A 22588-nucleotide genomic window follows, 5' to 3' on the forward strand; every position below is an offset into this window, starting at 1 on the left:
AAGAAAAACATGGAAGTAAAGATGAATACTCTGCTTGCTGAGAAATGCTACAAATTCACATTCTGTGTGTCGGGAAACTATGCTGCAGGGACAAATGTGTCATTTCTGTTGCAGCACTTGAATTACGTAGATTAGATTTAAATATTTTATCAGAATGTCTAAGACAGTAGCTTGCTGTGGACATGAGCACCAAGAGAAGAATGAATTTTCAGGGTCAAAATCTTTCTAAGTTCAGCCAGCCCACTATGAAACCACATTTCTACATAATGATCTAAGACACTTTTCTGGAGCAGACTGAATTCTAAATGTTAATAACATTAAATAACTTCCTGCTGCTCCAGAAGGCACTGTGAGAGCACAACACCTTCAGAGAAATACATCATGGACTTTCTAAACCAGTTTCTTCCCAAACTAGGCCACCAGCCTCAGCAATTTGCAAGAAGTTGGGAGTTGGGGGCAGGAGAAGGAAAGGCATGAATGGTAGGAATCGGAATAGGTCCAAGCTTGGCATTTCTACAGCACTGACATTTGGTTAAAAACCCAAAGCTAGAACGGAAGGAAAAAGAAACAAATTTGGATGAGTGACAAATTGCTCCTGGTGGAATGTGCTCCCCAATGTGCACATTCCACTCTTTCAGTGTAATGTCCTACCCAATGTGTTCTGAATGTGGAAAAGAGCAATTACTCGTGTTACCTCACTCCATCAGTGATTTTCAACATTTGGCACTCCAGGTGTTTTGAACCCCCAGAATGTCTGACTATTGGCCATCCTGACTATGGCTTCTAGGATTCGACATCCAAGACATCTTAAGGACCAAAGATTGAAAAATGCTGTTTTTGTCGTATTTTATGAATTTACACTCAATATAGTATATGCTTTGGAAGAAAGCTTAACATATCTATCCTATGCTATACATTTTTGTATGTAGATACAGTCGAAGCTTGACCTTCATGAGGGTTAGGAGCACAAGTCAAAATTTGTGAGTAAAGCAGGAGGGCAAGAGCAGTGCATGCATGTGCACACCCATCTCCCTTCCAAAGCCTCAAACAGATGTAGCAAGCTCTTTGAGGCGCTGGAAGGGCAGGGGAGTGCTCATTCACAGCTCCCTCCTTCCCTTCCAAGGCTTCAGAGAGCTCCTGGGAGCTCTCTGAAGCCTTGAAATAGCAGAAAGGAGGGTATGTTTGCTTTCCCAAAGCAAGAAAGCTGTCTATCCTCAGGTAGCTCCCTGTCCTTAAAAAGGATGCAGGATCATTTTCCCAAATCCAGTCCCAAGGCAGAGGGCTGCTTTGGGAAAGAGGCAGCTCTCCATCCTGGAAAGGGGCTAGATTAGCAGGCGCACCCTTCCCTGCTTCTTCCGCCTGGGCTTTTTCCTTCCCCAGGGGAAAAGCCCAGGAGGAATGAGGAGGAGGAGTGTGTGTGTGCAGTAGTCTTGACCTCATGAATAATCAAAACCATGAGTGTCAAAGCCGCAAATGTCGAGGGAATACTGTATTTCTGAATGATCCCTATAAATAGCTCTTGTTCTCTGTTGATGATCCCCAACATAGAGGTGGGGATAATATGAAAATGGTAAAAGCCCAACACATTTTGGCCTCAATGAATAAAGGTCTTCTTTAGAGGCAAAAAATAAACCAGGATTACATTATAAACATACCCTTCAGCAGAAATCACTGTTGAAAAATGTTGGGCTTTTTAAACAAATAAACAGTCAACCATCTCAGAGCACATGAAGTCTCCTTACCAATTCCTGCATTAAACTTGCTTTTCAGAATTCTCTTCACTACTGGTATATATAACACACCAGATATAACAACCTAGTAGAGACAGTAATGAACCGGACAAAGCTCCTGAGCTGCATCAGTTCGTTTTCTCCATGCCAACCTCTATCCAAAGTCTGGCAACATGTCAATTCTCCATTTATTACATGAGGAAGGGCATGAACTCACACAAACAGGTTATCTGAATGATGTGCAGTGCAGAACCATCTAGAGCTGTTGTGTAAGCATTATGATAATAGCCCCACCCATTCCCTGCACACCTTACCAGCATGCTTTCCACATAATCTCTCATTTTCATGGATGCAAAAGCAGCAGTCAAGAATCTAAGGAGAGGCAGGACACGATTAAGGGATGAAGTCTGGGGTTCTGCGAGTTCACAGATAACCACTTAAAGAACTACAGTTAATCTCTGTGAGTCACACAAATGGGAGACTAGCACACTACTAGCCCATTCCCGTGCAAGACAAGAAAGCAACATGGCTCTCCTAAAAGCAGCTTCAGCTTGCATGCTGTCTCTAGTAGGAGATGGTCAAAAGCTGTGACTATGTATCTGCTTTGCAAACATCCTCCATGGAGACACCTCTCAAAGGTGGAAAACATAGCCATACCCTTGGTGGAATGGCTGCATACTCAAGCTGGAGTATCTTGCTTGGGAAATATATAAGCCATGTGAATTAATGGTGGAAATGAGACACTTGAAAAAGTGTTACAAAGAGAGTTGTAGTCCTTTCTTCCCAGAGGAGCAGTAGAACAAAAGTTTTGAAGACTTGTATGAGGCCATAGCCCTGCCCACATAAAAGGCTAGTGCCTATATAACACCAAGGAAATTACAAGAGACGTGTCAGACACAGACCCAGTAACATAAGTTATCAACATGCCAGCAATTGATGGACGCTCCTCAGGATGGTGAGATGTAGAAGAGGAGAGTAAGCGTGAGGGTCAAATCAGGCCAAGAACCAAGCCTGCAGAGGCCTCATCCCGAGTTTTGCTAATGATATTACCGACATTGGAAAGGCCATGAATCTGAGGACTACTGGACATCCCTTGTGCACACCCTGTGGTTGTGTTGTCCCCTCCGTGTGGCTCTGACCACCACTGGGTACACATCATTTGGCAGAAAAGCCATGGGAACATGAGAGTACAATAGTGCTCCTATAAACCTCACTTGCTGAAATGATCCCAGATGAGACTTTCTGAGGCTGATAATAAGACCCAACAAGTCCAGAAGGTGAAGTGTGAGAGATGTCAATAAGTCTGGCCTGAGAGTGGGCAACAAGGAGCTAGTTGTTGGTGCAAAGAAAGGCAATGACTCCTTGCTGCTGAGTCATGTTACAACTACCACAATTGTCAAGATCTGAAGTGTGGGTGGCCTGGATTCCAAGATGGGCTGCCAGGGCCAGGACCATGGATTGTGAACTTAGGTCCTCAACAGACTGGCATAAAGAGCCGGCCTCAGGGCAGAGTGAGGGCATAGTGTCCACACACCGGCTACCTGGATGCTGCCCCCATGCCACCCACCTGACCAGACAGCAGGCAGTATCATACCGCATCTTCACTGCACTGCTTACACACACTGCACTGAAGAAGCAGCAAGAAGCTGCCATCACTATAGAAAGGGCACCCTTTTTGCAGCTTCTTTTTGCACCTCGGAAATGCCAGATTAGTTGCCATAGCCCCAATCCAGCAACAAAAGAGGCAGCTGCAGGCCACCCTTTAGGGGCAGTCTGTTCAGCCTCTTAGAGATTCTAATGGACCAGAGGCAAGAGGTAATGTCAGGAAACTGACCAAAGTCTAAGCACAGCAAGGTAGAAGCCCAGGAGTCCAATGGGCCAGAGACAAGAGGCAGAATAAGGGAGCAGACCAGGTCCAAACATAGCAAGGCTGAGACCCAGGAGTCCAATGGGCCAGAGGCAGGAGACACACCAAGGTTTAAACACAACAAGCCTAGCAAGACAAGGCAAAATGCAATGAGGACAGCTTTAGGCAGCACAGAAGACTGTGTTGCTGTGGCAAGGGTTGAGAGGCCAATGCTGTAAAATGTTGACTTCCCGTTTCACTGCATCAGAGGGGGAAGTGATATTGATTACCCCCAGAGGAAGATATTTCCAAACTCTATTGTGTACCCCCTCCACACGATGTCTAGAACTGAGACCATCATAATAGTATCCCAGGTATGATGATGGTTTTGAAGTCTGCTGTTGAACGAATTGGCTATGGGAAGAGAGTGAGATGAGGAGTTAAATACATTGCCTGCCTAGGTCCTGAGGCCATTTCTTATAGGACTGTAAGTGGTATTTCATGGATAAGGAGGCATTCTGAGAAAACAAGGCAGGTAGAGTCGCCATTCTGGATTACCTGATATCATACTAAAAGACCTCTTGGATTCAAGTGTGACAGGAGAGAGACAACAGCAATGCATCCTGTTGGAAGCCAAATTTATGATCTTTATATCCATATGCTCTAGCTTTTCATCTGTCTCCAAGCTAAAGAGACCACCTGTGTGATGGCCAGATTGCTTTGCTCTGGTGCCACAATAAATTACAACTCCCAGAATTCCATAGTATTAAGTCATAGTTGTTAAAGTGGTGTCAAACCAGATTATTTCTGAAGTATGGATGCAGTCTGAATTCCATCACTATGTTTTGGGCTCTTATTCTTATGGTGCCTCTTCTCCACTTAATTTTTTCATACTGATGTGAAAGCCTCCATGTCAATTGATCTACTCGGTGTTATCTTCTGTCATCTTCTGGCCTGGGAAGGAGTGAAAGGACAGGCCCAATGCCATCGGGCCTGAAGAGGAAGAGCCCTCCCATCCCTCCTTCCAACTGTCATCTTCTGTCCTAGAGGGAGTGAAAGGACAGGCCCAATGCCATCAGGCCCAGCCTCGATTAAGAAGAAGAGCCCTCCCTCCAGTCCATCTGCCTTGGTCCAGGCCTCAGAGGGAGAGAAGAATGCTGTACCTGATCCCCCCCACACCATTTCTTTCTCCTTTTGTGTCGTTTCTTTTTAGATTGTAAGTCTGAGGGCAGGGAACCATCTATTATCCCCTCTGTTGTAAGCTGCCCAGATTCCCAGTGACTGGGCGGCATATAAATAAATCCTATTATTATTATTATTATTATTGTTATTGTTATTGTTATGGTTCCTGTAGACCAAGCTGCATATGCCAAAGGAAGATGATAAAGAGAATCCTCATTCATTCAAGAGCCAGAAGCAGGTTCCTGGAGGAACCAGAGAGAAGAATCAGAGGCAGCCAGGACCAAAGAAAATTGAGGTGGTGGCAGTTTTGGTGTCCCTGTGAGGTGAATGCCTTACAATGGGAGCAGGCTCCCACATTATGGCCTGTATCCAGGCATAACAGAAAGCATGAGTGACCATTCTTATGGGGAATTTTAGCCCTGCAAGAGATGCACTTTTTAAAGTCAATCAAGTCAAATCAGAGTCCAGTAACGGAAATAAAGATATAATCCAAGAAACTCAAACCACAATCCAACAAGAAAGTTAAGAAAGAAACAATTAAAAATGCTGTATACCATGTACTAACTGATAAGCAAACCAACAGTTCCAATGATGATGCTTACGACGATGATGCGGACAAAAAGGAATTGAGGGCTTAGGTAGGAAGTGGACTGGTTAGGTGCACAGGATACTGCCAAAACACTTACATAACAGCTATAGAAGGTTCTGAACAGCTAAGCCATTTGTGTGAGTCACAGAGACAAAGAAGAACAGTGACTTCTAAGTTTCTGAACTGCTGAGATCTTTAAAGCAAGCTTTCACTTTCTCCCTGCAGGATAAATTCGCAGTAGGCTTATAACAGGGATAGAAGAACACAAATACTCAGCTCATCTGAGACCTGAAAGTCACAGAATCATGAACTCAGCCTGTGTTACACTCTTTCTTGCTCACTCATACTGGACACATCAATTTGAACAGGATAAATCAGTGGTTTGCAAACTTTCATCCTCCAAGTATTTGGACTTCAGCTCCAAAAAACCCCAGCCAGCCTGGCCAACATGAATTCTTGAAACTGAAGTCCAAAACATTGGGAGAACCAAAGTTTGGGAATCACTTGCAAAAATGAATGGCAGCATAGTCAGTAGGAACAATATGCAACTCAAATTGTAAGGAAAGCGAAACAGTCTCTGCTCCATCTTGTGAGCCAGTTTTGTGAATTTCCTCCAAGTCTCCTGTTTGCCGCTACATATGTAGCCTCCAGAGAACAACCAATTTATTAACCATATTAGTAGGCATAAATAAATACTGTAAAATATTGAAACCAGCTATTTGTTGTTGTAACACATTGTTCCTAGGGGAATTCTACCCAGAGAGACTCATTGTTATATTGTTGTTTTGTGCTCGTTTGCATTTATCCGCACACAGCTCTCCTTTCAGCAAAGCACAGAGCCAGGCAGTGATGGTGGGGAAAAGGACATGGGAGGAATGCAGAAAAGAATCCTGACAAGACAGAACACCAAATTATATCTAATTTCATAATTGGTGTGATTGTGCTAAAGGTTACACATATAGTGTGCATGTAACCTTCAGTATCACAATATCTTCTGCCAGACAGGAGGATATAAGCGGCTGCCTGGGTGGTGGGCCCACCATCAAAGGGCATGCCACCAAAGGGCTTGCCCCTTTGTGGGAGCTCCTTCAGGGGTGGACTGAGGGCGAGGGCCAAGTACTCTGCTTGAGGATAAAGAAGGCACAATGTCATCCACCCCTAACTCTCTCCATATAATCCGCCCCGCACACTCAGGTCGGCAGGGAAGAATTTATTGGAGGTCCCAACAGTACGATATGTTAGGACCTCGCAACAGGCCTTCTCTATCTCGGCCCCAAAAACATGGAACAATCTCCCGGACGAGCTCTGCTCCACCACATCTTTAGATCTGTTTAAGAAGAATCTTAAGACCTTCTTTTCTCAAGCCTTCCCCCCATGAGATGTTACTCTATGGTTCACCCCTTCTGTTAATGACCTTGCAATGTTTATGGATCCCCCACTCAGCTGGCCCTGTTATTGTATTGTTACTGTTTTTAAATGCTGTTTTTATCATTTTTTACTTCGATGTACTTTTGTCTAATCTGTGCGCCACTTTGATCATTGGAAAAGCGGGATAAAAATATTATTATTATTATTATTATTATTATTATTATTATTATTATTATTATTATTGATTTTGGTACACAAGACAAAAAACTGGAAATGTCCATGTGGACTAGGCAGGGTGCTTGTTTTATTCACTGTATTCTTTTTTTTTTAATATATTTTTAAAATGGTTATCAATTTATGTGGATATGAGGGAAATAATTATGGGACTTATAAGCCAGCTGTGGATGAGAGTGCCAGCTAAAAAAACTGGATAATGGTGGCAGGACAGCCCAGAAACATCTAGTTGGCTACAAGGCATCACTTAATGTGAGTAGGGGTCTGCTAAACTAGCCAGTTAACAAGTCTAATTCACTGGATACCATTCCCATTGACTGATAGCACTGTTTTAAGGGTTGTTTTAGAGCACTTTGTTTTATTTTGTTTTGTTTTAAATGGAAATTGGGGTGGCAATATGAGTTGCACAAGGCAAAGGGAGATATGGCAATGGCAGGGTTGGATGTACTTATGGAAGAAGGAGAGACCTATAATACCTATGGTATCTCACTTTCCAGTCACCCTGCCAGCCTAGTGAACTTGGGTGAGTAAGCCAGGCCATGCACAAAACCTCACTTTTCTCTTATGTAATGACAGGTGAATTAAAAATAAAGCACATATCTATGCTCTCTTCAAGGATGAAGAAGCTAACTAGGCATGCTTTTCAGAGATCTGGCTGAGAGGTGACAGTGGTCCAGAATGGGCACAGGCTCTCCCAGCTGGGTACTATGTTAGCAAGTAGGAGAAGGAAAGTAGGCAGCAGAGTAAGTGTACTGTTCACCCTGCTGCCTATCAAACTATCTTGGCTGATTTCACTGAACTGATTTCGGAGCTCTTGTTGGGAGTCCCCAAGACTTTTGCTTCTGGGTGACTTAAACATACCTTTGGAGGTCAGCTTGTCAGAGGCAGCTAAGGATTTTAAAAGCACTCTACTGGATGCCAATTGGTTTCTGGACAAAGTACAAAGTGTTGGTTATTACTTTTAAAGCCCTATATGATTTGGGTCCAGGTAACCAATAGGATCGCCTTCTCTCATACAATCTGTCCTGTACACTCAGCTCCTCTGGGAAATATTTGCTCCAATTGGTCAGGACAAGACTGTGGAATGACCTGCCAGAAAGGATACAACAGCTGAAAACGCTGACTGCACTTAAAACAGTATTGAAGACATATCTCTTCTGGCAGGCCTTTCCAGACAATTTTAAATCATGACTTTTTAAATTTGTATATAAACTCTTATGAATGTATTTTAATGATTTTATAGTATTGTATTTTAACTGTGGGTTTATGTGTTTTTAATTGTGTTTTGTATTTTAACATGCTGTCTCCTGCTGTATCAAGCTTTGAGGGGAGACGGGTAAGAAATCAATTTTATTACTATTATTACTTTATTATTATTATTGCTAAAATGACTTGTAGAATGTATAAATTGCATGTCCTCTTATTCAACATACAGAGCAGGAGAGAATGAAACAGATAGTCACTTATGAGGAGTGGTTTGCTACCAGAGAGAAAGAGGAAAAGAGAGAGAGAGAGGCCAAGGGACACACTTCCAATTGAATTCAAATAAGGGAACACCAGGCCAGGGAGCTTATGCCCTCAGCTCCTGGGAGGATTATAATTAGCTTGAATGAATGGTATAGGCACTTCTATCCCAGTGTCTCCCATACTCCTTAAACATGGCAGGAGGAAAGAGAGAGGGTGTCTGAAAATCTACTGTATCAAGAGATCATCTGTAGTAGGCTACCCTTCACTGTGAACTGCATGATATGGCTGACTGTTGAAGAGATACATCATTTTCTATGCACACATGGGAGGGTGGGCAGAATGCGCTGACTTTCAAGAAAGAACCCATATGTTCCTTAAAGCAGGAATTGCAACCTTCGTTGCATGGAAGGAATTGCCATTTTCCATTATAAATCCTAATCCTGGACAATTCAAAATGTTGCTGCATGGGTTAACTTCCAAGCTAAAAGTTGCCAGGCATCATTCCCACAGGAAAAATATTATACATCAATAGTTTTTTGTGGGTTTTCGGGCTATGTGGCCATGCTCTAGAAGAGTTTATTCCTTCTAGAAGAGGAATAAACTCTTCTAGAACATGTCCACATAGCCCGAAAAACCCACAAAAAACTATGGATGCCAGCCATGAAAGCCTTCGACTTCACATTATACATTAACTTTAAGGAAAGAGAGAATTGAGGAGGGGTGATCTGTTCAAAAAGTCAAACTAGCTTTTAAAAATATTCTCGGTTTACAAAACAGATTCTTTTCACCCCTCGATTAGCAAACAATGAGCTACAAAGAGAGGAATGGGGAAATCAATCATTACACTGGTTAGCTCCAATTACAAAGCATTTTGTTATATGCTTCTGCAGGCAAGAAGGCAGGCAGCGGCAAACCAGATACAACCCCACAGTAAATCATTTGCTGCTCTATCATTCCTCTGTGGCTTTCATTGTTTTTCCCCCCTCTCATCTTTGATAATTCATTAAACACTCGCTGCTTCCAGCTCCAATCAAAGTTCTGACATTTAAATGTACTCAATTTCCTATCCTGGCTCACAAGGCAAGCTAAACTCCGTGGTTTGATTCCACCACAAGAGGGTGATAGTCTACATGTCATGAATTGTCTGCAAAGCAGCTCTGACAGGACCATGTTCATTTTTCTGCGCACCTGCTGTGCCTAAGAGGAGGCTTGCAGATATAGACCAAAGACCCATGTATTGTATTGTAACACTCTGTCCTCACAGAGGACACTAGATCTCTTAGAGAACCCACAAGCAGGACGTGAGGACAACAATCTATTCCTTTTGTCATGTTTTGAAACGTCTCTAATATTTGTCTGATTTACCTAAATTTATCTAATGTTAGTTTTGCCTATGAAGCCAAAAGATGAAGTCTATGATTTCAACATGTTGATGGCCACACAAACAGTGTGTGTAGTCAAAACAATTAAAACATGTGAACAGAAGTCACCTCTGTTTGCATGTTCGGTGATGTGATATGTTCCTGCACTATATGACCAAAGATAATCTTCCTAACCATACTGCGCATGCAAAGAACCGTAGGAATGAAATAAGGACATGGGAAAATCCATTCTAACTTTTAAAGATTAACAGAGTAATAGTTTTTAAGGGCAAAAGCAGTAGATTCTTAGAGAATACTAGGAAATCTGGAATAGCAGTTGGTTGTGTTAGGTAGAAGGAGTGAATATATCTGAATGGAGTCACATGTAACTCCAAACCTTAGCCTATTTATATCCTTTCATCATTCATGGTGTGCTTGCTGTGAAGTACTTCTGTACTCAAATGAATGGATCACTCAAATTCTATGGAATTGATACAGGAATGCCAGATGAATGCCATAAGGTGCGTAAGAGGATAAGTTGATTTTCAAAACAAATAGTGCTGGGGGCAGGCAGGCCTGCCTTCTTAGAATATCTCAGGAGATGCCAGAAGCCAAGCACTGCGGAAGTAGGGGACTTGAAGCCTATTTAGCCTTTCCCACCTGATGGCATAGCAGTAGCAACTTTGTCTGCATCTCTGTATTGTCACTGTATGACCCTAGCATAAGCACAGCTGCCAGATTAATAGGTGGCTTCACTGTTATAGCGAGCTAATGAGATCCCAATTTCAATCACCTTTCTATATAATCTGCAGTACTATATTGCCATGCGTGAGTATAACCTATTTAAGAAGTCTTACAATTTTCAGGTGAGACAAAAGCCTCATGACATCTGCCATGTCAGCCAGGATGAGCAGGCGGGTGACAGCCGAAAGCAGAGCTCGAGCAGCCCGTACCATCGTACCACGTTTGACAGAGGAACAGGGATCATCCGCAAACTCCGAGGAAGCAATTCTCATGGTTTCACCTGAAAGACAATTAAAATAACCACATTTTTAAAGCAAATGAGAAGAACCATATTGGCACACACACACACACACACACACACACACACAAAACCAACAACAAAGATCTCAAATAACTAAATGTTTATGCTTTGATTTGTTGTGAAATTAAGCACAGACTTTGTCAAAATGTTTTGAAACTGTATAAGGAGGCTGTGCTGACGTGAAGTGTTTTCCCTTCACCACTCACAAACCTAGTAGAAAAGTTTCTGTTGCTGCTGTTGTTGTTTTCATGGCAGTTGATTTCATGCACATTTAAAACTGCATTTGAGAAAAGTAGCTTAAAGAAGAAGATACAAGTCACTCTTAGGATAAACACTAGAAGTGGATGTTCAAACATGCAGCTGAAACAGACTTTATCTATTGATTGGTTTTATATCCAGATATTTTAAGAAGGTTATTTAAACTGCTTATTGTATTAAATATGAAACATTATAAAACACTGATAAATAATTTGCAATTAAGCAGAGAGGAATGACGATATTTACACAAACATACACAATTGTTATTCTTTGTTCTTAACAAATCCTGACCAAAATCAAGTGAACAAAGGTTCAAAACACAGTGAAGAAATAATCCAGTTTCTGGATTAACTGCCCTGGCTCAGTGCTAATGAATCCTGGGAATTGTATTTACTGTGGCACCAGAGCTCTCAGACACAGAAGGCTGAATGTCTCACAAAACTACAGTTCTCAGAATTCCCTAGCATTGAGCCAGGGCAGTTAACGCAATCTCAAACTGGATTATTTTGTGTGTTTTGGACCAAAGTAAACGATCCAGATTAGAATGAGCTATCCTAAAATTATATTCAAAGGCGGGATACAAACCGCCATATAGTACGTCTTCTATACGTACTAGAGTTAGGAAGGGGCGGTGCTTCCGCACCCCCCTAACCCTAGTACGTATAGAACACGTACAACCTGGCGGCGCCCTTTCCACATGGGGGCCGCCATGTTTACGTACTGGACGCATAGCGTCCAGACGTGTCGCAGCGCCTATGACATCGCGAATGCGCCAGCGGCGCCTCGCGACGTCATAAAGGCGCCGCAAAAAGAAGCTCCAAAATGGAGCTTCTTTTTTGCTCCGTGCGGGAGCCGCGCGGTTTGGCTGCTGCGGCTCCCGCGCGGAGCAAATGGCGCCAGCGGGAGACCGCCGCAAAGCAGCGGTCTGTATCCCGCCTAAATTTGTCTAAAGAACCTGCTCCAATAAGTATTGCATGCTTCCCAAATGCTAACCCTCCTTTGACCTATTTCTGCGCTTCAAAGAAAAGCAGTGTTTGGCCAGCATTCGATGCAAATGTTCCTCAGCCCTGCAGCCATAACAGTTGTGCCCATTATGGCCTCTTTGTTAACCAAGCAAGTCTGCCCCCTCCCCGGCACCATTCTCAGATATAAACACACAAGCTCAATATGTGGAAATGAGTGACAAACAACACTCAGTGACATGGCATTAGCACAAACAACAGCAGACCTAAGGAAGAGCAAATTTAACAAACAAGGATGGACTTTTTGAAATGCATTGCCTTTGGGTTGCTCTCTTAAATCTGATTTCAGCCATACAAGGCAAGCTTACTTTCAAAAAAGAATGGGCTCCCTCAGGACCAAAGGTATACCTAACAATGTCTTAGTATGTCTTAGCGGCAGGATGAGAATGGATTGACACAATGCTGTGGACATAAATTCATTAGGTTGCCAGGAATGGTAATGGAAACAATATAAAATAATAATCAAATTAATTTGCCTATGGAACACAAAACCTGCCCAAATACCCTAAAAGCATGAGATCCTGTGTGAATGTGGAAGTTAAGCAGATCATCTTGCGTAGTCTTGGATGGGAAACCATCATCACTAAACAAGGGCTTCAAGCTATATTTCAGAGAAAGGAATGCTCAAAATCCCCCGAGTATCCCTTTCCTAGGAGACGAATGAGATATTCATGGAGTAGCCATAAGTCAGCAGGTGAGATGACAGCACATACACATACACATACACATGGATCACAAGCCAAGTGTTCTGCAGTGGCCAATAGCATGTGGTATGCAGGACCCTAACAAAACTACTAACCAGCCTACCCAGCCTGCTGAAGGGAAAACGAAATTTGTAGGCCTGGAGAAGACTATGGCAAATGGCAGTTACAAAGCCGTCCCACAGCTGGCCTGGGGAATTCTGAACAGTAAGCAAAAGCCATCAAATATTGCCCATGGGACTTCCAACCAGCATACAGTTTCCCAGCAGTCTCCAGTCCAATCCATCTCTCACTTTGTCTGTTATTTTATCCTCATCCTCCGCCCCCCATCCCTAGTCCATTTCTACTTCCAACAGCTGGTGAATATCCATGCACGCAATCCTAACTGGTCAATTCCTGGGTTTCCTCCCTTAAGGACTGCCGGCCAAGGATTCTATTTTATTTCTGCAAACCTCCGGTCCTACCAAGCCTGCTACGTGTCCCACTTGTGTGACACTCATACATGGCATCAGAAAACAAATGAAATAATAAGTGTTGGGAGGACTTCCACATATTTATTTATTTACTATTTTTGCAAAGCTGGGGTTGCCATCAAAAATAAATCCTTGATCCTTCTATGCGGGTAAACCTTTTAAAATTTCTAATCATTGTACTTACGGTTCTTACTATTGATAATCCTTTGTAGTAAATACGTCACTTGCCAGCACTATACAACACACCGTGGCTTAAACACTGCCCTAAACTACAGTATATTTTATGACAGAAAAGGCTAACAGCTCAGGCCTCTAGTCCCCAAACCCTTAACTGAACTGCTAATTTACTCATGAAGATATAAAGTTTGCAAGTAAAACTACAATCTGCCTAACTTTATTCTTGTTGAAGAAGTAGTATCCTAATCTAAGCATGTAATATTTATTTGTTTGTTTTATTTTATTTTATTACTTTTAGAAGCAGTCAAATTGGCACTGGTAATAAATTACTTTAAATTCAACTGAAGCAGAAAACTCAAAATGAATTAAGAGGTTGAAACAACGACAATCGGGAATCTATTTTCTCAGAAGCAGGATCATATGGGCAAAAGATCACAATGGATTCAATGCATGGAATGCTTAGTTTTATGGACTACAACTCCAAGGATTACCCAACCAGCATACCCACTGTAGATTACTCTGAAAAGTAAGGCTCTCCAAGTTTAGAGGGACTTTTCAGGGGAGTAAGAATGTAAATCTTCACATACTTTGTCTTCACATGAAGTCCTGTGCAAAAGTACCCAGATTTTGGTGGAGGGGGACATGTTTTCTGCACAGGAAGGAATATTTTCTATACAAAGCATACCTTTTTATTACTGCAAAGAAGAAGAAGAAGAAGAAGAAGAAGGAAAGAAAGAAAGAAAGAAAGAAAGAAAGAAAGAGAAGACTGCCCCATCCCTGTGGTTCTTGCATAGAAAATCTACATGCCAAGTGTACTGGAAGACTTTACAAAGTCTTAAGAAACCATCTGCTGCTTTTCTCTTCTTGACAAGCTCTTCTACGCATTGGGAAAGCCATTATTCTGCCAAGAAGTGAACAGAAACAATTTTTCTTTCCATCCCTGGTGGATAGCTTATACACTGTGAAGATCCACCAAATATACCGTTTGTATATGCTCTCAGCCTTTGCTACCTCCCAAAAGAGCACAATGAAATTATATATTACATGTCAACACAGAAAGAACCTCTTTGTCATATGATGGTTTGTGCACACCCCCATCTCATATACTGTTATCTTGTCTTCAATATATTCCTGTAAATAAAATGCACAAAGTGAAACATATTACACTGGCACCCTTTAGTTTCTGTAAAATGCAGAATGAGAAAAAGGCTCTAATAAATTAGAACCACCTACTGTACTCAAAACATGAAATATCAATTGTGTGTGAATCCCCATTCAGCCATGAAGCATACTGGGTGTGACCATGGATCAGTCATTCATTCAAACACAACTTCTCACTCGGCTGTTAAGAGGCAGAAATGATATAACTCCTGTATCTCCCTAAGCTCATAGTAGGGAGTGTGTTACTCAAAAGCAAAACAAGCTCAAGACATACAGACAAGTATTTATAGTCTCTGATCTGGACTGGCCTGGACATTTGCTATTTCTGGTCCTCAGCTAAGTCCAATCAAGTGTATAAAAAAGGGAATTCTTCCACTTTCACTAACTGCACCAGGTCTGTGCTAGATCTGAGTACATAGATCAGTCCATTTTCTGATTTTAAAAAAAATCTGATGAGAATGTTGTGGCCTGCTTTGGACCTCTGTCCTAGAGTTTAAATGTGCTTACTAAGGCTAACATTAATAAGCAACCATATACTAACCAAGCTGTTGTTGTTGTTTGACTTCAAGTCACAAAATCCAAGAGTTGGAAGAGACCCCAAGGGCCATCCAATCTAATACCCTGCCATTCAAGAACTCACAATCAAAGCCCCCAGACAGATGGCCATCCAGTCTTGGTTTTAAAACCTCCAAAGGAGGAGACTCCACCACCCTCCGAAGGAGTGTATGCCACTGTTGTATAGCTCTTATTGTCATGAGGTTCCTCCTAATATTGAGATGGAATCTCTTTTCCAGTAGTTTGAATCCACTGCTCCTTATTCTAGTCTCTGGAGCAGCAGAAAACAAGCTTTCTCCATTCTCAATATGATACCCTTTCAAATATTTATAGAGGGCTATCATTTCTAAGTCATTTCTGAATTATGGTGGAGGTGAATCCATCATAGTGCATTCTTGGTATGTTTCTTCAGATGGGGTTTGCCTTTGCCATTGCCATCCTATGAGGCTGAGAGGGTGTGACTTGCCTAAGGTCACCCAGTGGGTTTCCACAGCTGAGCCAGGATTCAAACCCAGGTCTCCAGAGTCATAGCCCAATGCTCAAACCACTACACCACACTGGCTCTCAACATGTCCCACCTAAACAGGTGATAAACAGTAATGCTACATAGAATAGAAATCTTACCGATTCAGTGGCTCAACTTTAGTTGTGCCTGGACTTGGGACTGTTGTGGAACTCATGCATAAATTACTGACCAAGTGTCTTGAGTTGAATCATCAAAACACCAACAAAGGAGTGGGATAATGAGGCAGTTGCCTTACCACCTTATCCTTCACCTATGGCATTTTTAAGCCAATCAGCTTAAAGGGTCTTAAAAAGTGCAAAAGCTGTTTTCTTGCTACTCATGGTGTGCCATTTTTTTCTATTCTCTTTGGTGTATCTGACAGTGCTGTCACCATAAATTGAACTTCCTAGCTCTTTAATTTGTTGTCCATCTTCTTCCTCCATCAGGAGGAAAAAGCCCACAACATTTAAGACCCTGAGTATTGAACTCAATGTCCAGTTAAATTCCAAAGACTTTAATTTAAAATGATAAACATTCAAAATGAAAGGGGAAGAAATGAGCCAACTAAATTTATTGCAGATTATAAAAATGTGGCCTTGCATCTTTGTTAGAGAAGGCAAAATGTGCATCAAGCAGTTTGGAAACATTTTGAAAAAGTCAAGAAAAAATCATTAATAAACGGTGTGCATTCCAGATCTCAGCAATTCTCCCTTTAGAGATAAACAGAAATAAACCAACATAATAAAAATAGGGCAAGGCTAAGCACAGGTGCTGGATATATAGCTCAGAAAAAGGAAAGTGCTGCCCTCAGTCATCTTTCTGTATCTTCTCTTGACACATTGGTAGATCACTATATTAGAAAATATCTAAGGTTGCAGAAGATGTTGAAGAAAGACTAAGTAGGAAAAGATACATCACTTTCTTGCAGAGGAAAAAAATCTCCATTCCATATGTACCTCCAGACACAAAATGTCTGCAAAATTCATCTGAAGATCAATATTTTATTGCATTGCTAACAGGACAACATTTTGCCAGTATCTAGCTTTATTTCATTCATGTTGAAGTTTTATTTTGTCCAGAGTGTTTTATTGCCATTCCCTCTGTAAGCATCTTGTAAAAACACTTCAGCATAGTTCCAAATCTAAAAAATAAGCTTTATAATATACCTAATAAACAGCCTTAGATGAACATATGAATGATAATTATTTCATGGAAACCACATAATTAACCCTCTGACAGTAACTGTCAATGGAAAGTCTCCCCAGAAATTACTGGGTTGGGTTTTTTTAATCTATACTTTTTATTTTAAATAGATTTTAAAAGAACAACAAAATGACATGCAGAGAGAAAAGAAAATACACTGAGAAAGAAAGAAAAAATGAAAAGCATGAAAAAATCTGGGATTAAATACTAAAGGGAAATTAAGACTTTGAAAGAACCATATGGAAACCTGCCAGAATCCTAATATATATGGGAGAAGGCTTTGTCTTGGCCCTGCCACCATTACAAGCTCACTTGGTGCAGATTCAAGACAGAGGCTTTTGGTGGCTGCTCCCAACCTCTGGAACTCCCTTCCTTGGAGGCTGGGATGGTCGCTTTCCTGCTTTCCTTTCACTGGCAGGCAAAGTCATTATTATTCAAGCAGGTTTTTAATATATAATCCATGTTTTGGAGGGATATGTGCTTTAGACATTATTTTTTTTAACTTTAGTATATTTTTATGTCATTTTGTACTTTTTTTAGCCAGTTGATTTTAATTGTTTTTAATTTCTTATTGCAAAATATTTTAACTGATTTTATCTTTGAGCCACCTTATGTTCCCTTCTGGGAGAAAGGTGGCATAGAAATAAAATGAAATTAAATTAATACCGTCGGCTCTCCTCTGCCACAGGCTTGCCATCTACAGACTGGAATATCCGTGAATGGCCCTGTCCTGGTCTCCCCAATGGCAGCACATGCATGCAGCAGCACCAGCGCAGGTGTGCGCACATCACACTGCCATTGGGAAAAGGGGACTTGAGGCCTCACAGATTTTGCTATCCACAGATTTTGGAGCAGGGGTCGGGAATGGAACCCCCATGGAAGCAAAGAGCCAACTGTAAATAAATATAAATAATTTGATCTCTACATTTAGACAGTTAAAGAAAAGCATGTAGAAACCTCAGCTTGAAAAAGAAAACCCTGCAGGAATTTCTTCACCCCATCTGCAATTCTTATTGAACTAAGTGAAGCTTAATTCTGAGCAAATGAATCGAGACTCACACCAGGTACAACATTAAAATTTCATAAAACAATGACAAAAATCTTTAACAAACCTTGTTTATTCTAAATCTCAGCAATTCTCCCTTTGGTGCTAAACAGAAATAAACCTACATAATAAAAATGGGGCCAACCAAAATGCACAAAATATATGATGCAAGTTTTTGAAGCTCTAGTGGCTTCTTCATCTGGGGGTAAGCCTCTGTCTGCTCAGTGCCCCTGTTTTTTTGTTCTCAGTTAAGATGTTACGGACAGATATCTATGTAGGTAAAGGACTCTAGGAGACAAAGAAGGTTATCGCACGGGGGCAAAACCGCTTTTGAAACTGTTCCCAGAAATGGCACCTCCTGGAACACGATGGGAACGCTGGCGGCAGCGGCGGCATTCCACCGTGCGGTAAACTAGCGTTCTGGTTCCCATCGGGTTCCCATCACGCTCCGTGCGCGCCCGCGCTCGTGCTCGTTAGAACACATCGGGGGACGGTTTTGCCCCCATGCGATAACCTTCAAAGAGTCATAAAGTCCAGGAAATAAAATTTAAACTTCATTAGTAATTAGGGGGATGGGATTATTTGAGCTCCAGCTTGCCTCTGTCTTGTACAAGGCTACCTATCCCTTCTTAGGCAGAGAATACTGAATTTCTAAAGAAACCTGTTTGCTGGAAAACTTTTAGATTATGTTTAGGTAAAACAAACCAAATGCAGTCCCAATTTTAAAAAGTTTTGCCTTAGATGGAGGTACAGTCCTGAAAGTGTTAAGGCTCAGTGCCTTCACTCCATTAAGATACATCTAGCAGCTAAAATGTGGTATCCTCAAATCCAGAAAACATATCCAAGGGTAGCCATGTTGACCATACAGCAAAGTACAATAACATCCAAAATACAGTAACATCTTTACTGGGCCAAACAAAATGCACAATACATGACGCAAGCTTTCAAAGCTCCATTGGCTTCCTCCTCCACCATAAGAGGTGTAATCTCTATTGCAAAAGAGACTACACACAGTGAATGAATTATTTTTTCAGCAGCCTTGTCATACCCAAACCCCAGACCGCATAATGTCTATAGACAAATAAAGATAGCCCTTGATCTCTAGAATGTATATTATTCAAAGTCATTTGTCCATTTATTCTAACAGCGCATCCAGTGTGGAGACACAAAGATAGGCTCCATAATATTCATCAATCACATGAGAACCTGCATAATAGAGACTGCATGAATAGGGCAGAAGTCTCCATAAAAATGAAACAAGACATCCTTCACACATTGCCCTGAGTAAAACAAGTGCAGAGGTAATAAAGCACAGATGACATCTTAAAACAACTCTGAACCTTAGGTTTTCATGACAAGAAAAAGCACTTGGTGAAAAGTCTCATACTAGCAATACACTTTAACAGGAGAGAGAAGGGAGAACAGGTGGCTATACCCTCTTGCCTCATACCTGAAACTGGGAGACAAAACTCAAACTGCACTTCTATATTTTCTTCTGACATGCATCTACACTGCAGACTAAATACAGTTTGACACTGTTTTAATTCTCATGGCTCAGTGCTATGGAATTAAAGAATTTGTAGTTTTGTAAGATATTTAGCATTCACTGTCAGAGATCTCTGGTGCCACAACAAACTATGAATCTCAGTATGTCACATGGCAGTTAAAGCAGTGTTAAACTGCATTAATTCTACAATGTGGCAGCTGCCTTGGAGTCCAAACTGACAGCAAAGTCGGGGGAAGTAAACAAAGCATGTACTTATCCAGTTCTGATGTGGATGAGTTTCACTTTGCTCAACATTAGGATGGGGACAAGTTGCTTTGAGAAGTGAAGCCCAACACTTGTCTGTTAGATTTGCAGTCTTCCAGGCTGATTAGATTTGCCAGAGAAAGGCTGGCTAATTGGGGAGATACAGGTTGTAGCTGCTTCTTTGAAAGAGAGCTATGTTACAACCTTTGGGGGGAAAAGACAATTGTAAGACAATTGCAGAAGAAACCTTTCATGGACTATGCCTCCGTACATAATTATTGGCCAGTTTCTAATCTCCCTTTCAGCACAAATCCAGGATTTCTTGGATGAAACAGATTACTGGGATCCATTCCAATCTGGGTTCAGGTCTGGTTATGGGACAGAAACAGCCTTGTTTGCCTTGATGATGACATGCATTGAGGGAGAAACAGGGGAGTGTGACCCTGTTGGTCCTTCTAGAACTCTTAGCAGCATTCAGTATCATCAGCCATGGTATCCTTCTGGTCCTTCTCCCTGATATGGGACTTGGGGGTACTGCTTTTGTTTTTTGTCTCAAAATTCACAGTAGGTGGTGCTATCACTCAGCCCTTTGAACATTACCCTATGGGGTTCTCCAGAGCTCGATACCACCCCTTATGCTTTTTAATATGTACATGAAGCCATTGGGGGTTAAGCAGGAATCATCCTGAGTATGTCATGACACCCAACTCTATCTCTCCCTTACAACTGAGGACAAGGAGACTATAAAAGTCCCTAGTTATCCAGATACAGTGAACCATTGGATGTGGGTGAATAAAGTAATGTTCAGTGTATACAAGATGGAGCTCTGTTGGTCAGTACAAAAACTAACCTGGGGTTGGGATCTCAGCTTGTCCTGGATGGGGATACATTTCTATTGAAACATCCAGTTCGTGGCTTCTAGGGCCCAAAAATGCTCCTGCTGCGTAGCTTTATCCAGCTTGGTTGCTGTGCTGTCTGCATCTGTTCCTGGGGAAGGCAGATCTGTGCCTTAGTTGCATCTCCATTAGACTACTGTAATGTCATCTATGTTAAGCATTCCTTTAAATGTGTTCAGAAACTCCAGCTGGTGCACAATTCACCAGCCAGACAATTATCAAGTGTACATATTAGAGATCACATAACACCAGTCTTACAAGAATTGCACTGGCTTCCAACCTACTTCTGAGCTCAGCTCAAAGTGGAGCCAATGGGCGTTAGACTGGACCCATCTCTTCTGAGCTTCCGGTGGGCATCTAAGATGGTGCTCTTCCATATGCCCTTTGGGCCTTGACACTCCCCTGCTGTTTTGTCTGGTTTAAAATTGCTTTTAAAGTGTGCTTTTCATTGTGTTCTAAAAAAACTATATAGTATCTAATGTTTTAAATGTTTTAAATGTGTTTTATCTATGTGGCATCACCTCAGGTCTGCCAACAAGGCACAAGATTATACATAGATGCCTTAAACAAACAAGAAATACGTAATAAAATATATAGTGGAATGCCTGGTGAGTCTACAGCTTTGGACCACTCTCTGTTCATTACAGCACTTTCATGCAAACCAACTAACTAATTAAAAATAGAGCTGCTGAAAGAAAGCCCCAAAGGGTCCAGGAAATCTTTCAAAATTATGGATTAAAGGGGGTCCTCTTGTTATCTCTCTCACTCCATACCATCTACTGTGATGTGAACACCCCTATCTTCCATTCTCAAAGCAAAGCAATTCCATAATATACTCTACCAGATGTGCATGCTGGCAAACAGATGAAACAGATGACAGATGAAGCCATTTTAAGCAGTGCAATTAGGAGACTGTGTACTTCATGATAGACACTAATGCTGAGGATGGAAACAGCATAAATTCTCTACAAATGTTTTGTTTTCCAATCTATCCTAATGAAAGCTGCAGTCAAACGTGGCACTATTCCATCAGACTCATCTTAATTCACTTGTTAACCACCTTTGCCACACACCCCTGCCCCATGCTCCTTGTCTTGCTACACACACAGCAATCTATAACCAAACTGCTTGAAGAAACCACAAATAAGATGCTTTTTGAACATATGGATGAATGAAAATGCTCCTGCCTTCTAAGGAGGATGGAAACATGAGAGGTACAAGAGAGATAGGCATCAATCCTTGTCAAGAACAATAATTCCAAGCATTGCCAAAACATTATGCAGTGGTCCCTCTACATTCGCTGGGGTTATGGGTGAAGGACCCCTGTGAATGTGGAAAAACAGCAAATAAAAAACACTATTCTTTTTACCTATGAAAACACCTCTCCAGGAATCTCCAGTTCCTCCAATGCAATGACTCTATAGTCAACAGCTGCCAGAAGCTGATCACAGAATAATGCTGGTGGACTTACAAATGCCTAGAGAAGTGTTTTCTCTAGAAATCTCTAAGTTCTCCAGCACAACTCTATGGTCAACTTCTGGCAGAGTTGTACTGGAGGACCAAGAGATACCTAGACAGAACATATTACTCAAAACCGCAAATAATCAAATCCACAAAAATCAAAGCCACAAACATGGAGGAACATCTGTATTTATATTACACCACTATTTCAAATAATAATAATTAGAACTTCTTTTAACAATAAAATACACTCTCACCATATGCATGAATGGTGTAGTGCAGTGGTTCTCAAAATGTGGGGCAAGACACCCAAGAGGGCCACAAGAGATGCTCAAGGGAGGGGATGAGACTTGGAGTCCCTGATCCCTCCTCCTTCTCTTCTTCCCAAACTTTTCAGTGTGTAAAATTTACAACTGTGTTGAATTAGATATTGAATTTAATTAAATAAAACTGTTCTATTTTCAAATAAGTTATTTCTTTATAAAATATTAGAAAATAGAGATACACGAATGTGACAATGAAAATATGGACACTAGATAATGAAAATATTTTTATTCAC

General features: G+C 41.4%; 1 protein-coding gene across 3 annotated transcripts in view; it reads right to left on the bottom strand.

Annotated features, from left to right (window-relative positions):
• CTNNA2 (catenin alpha 2) overlaps positions 1–22588 on the bottom strand; it is a 637223-nt gene that overhangs the window by 456897 nt on the left and 157738 nt on the right. For all 3 annotated transcript variants that reach the window (XM_042467966.1, XM_042467967.1, XM_042467968.1), the window contains one exon: positions 10635–10801. In XM_042467966.1, coding sequence (XP_042323900.1) covers positions 10635–10801 — 167 coding nt within the window. The remainder of the gene's footprint in view (positions 1–10634; positions 10802–22588) is intronic.

This window comes from Sceloporus undulatus, chromosome 5 (assembly GCF_019175285.1).
Source record: "Sceloporus undulatus isolate JIND9_A2432 ecotype Alabama chromosome 5, SceUnd_v1.1, whole genome shotgun sequence".
In the NCBI taxonomy this organism is placed as follows: Eukaryota; Metazoa; Chordata; class Lepidosauria; order Squamata; family Phrynosomatidae; genus Sceloporus; species Sceloporus undulatus.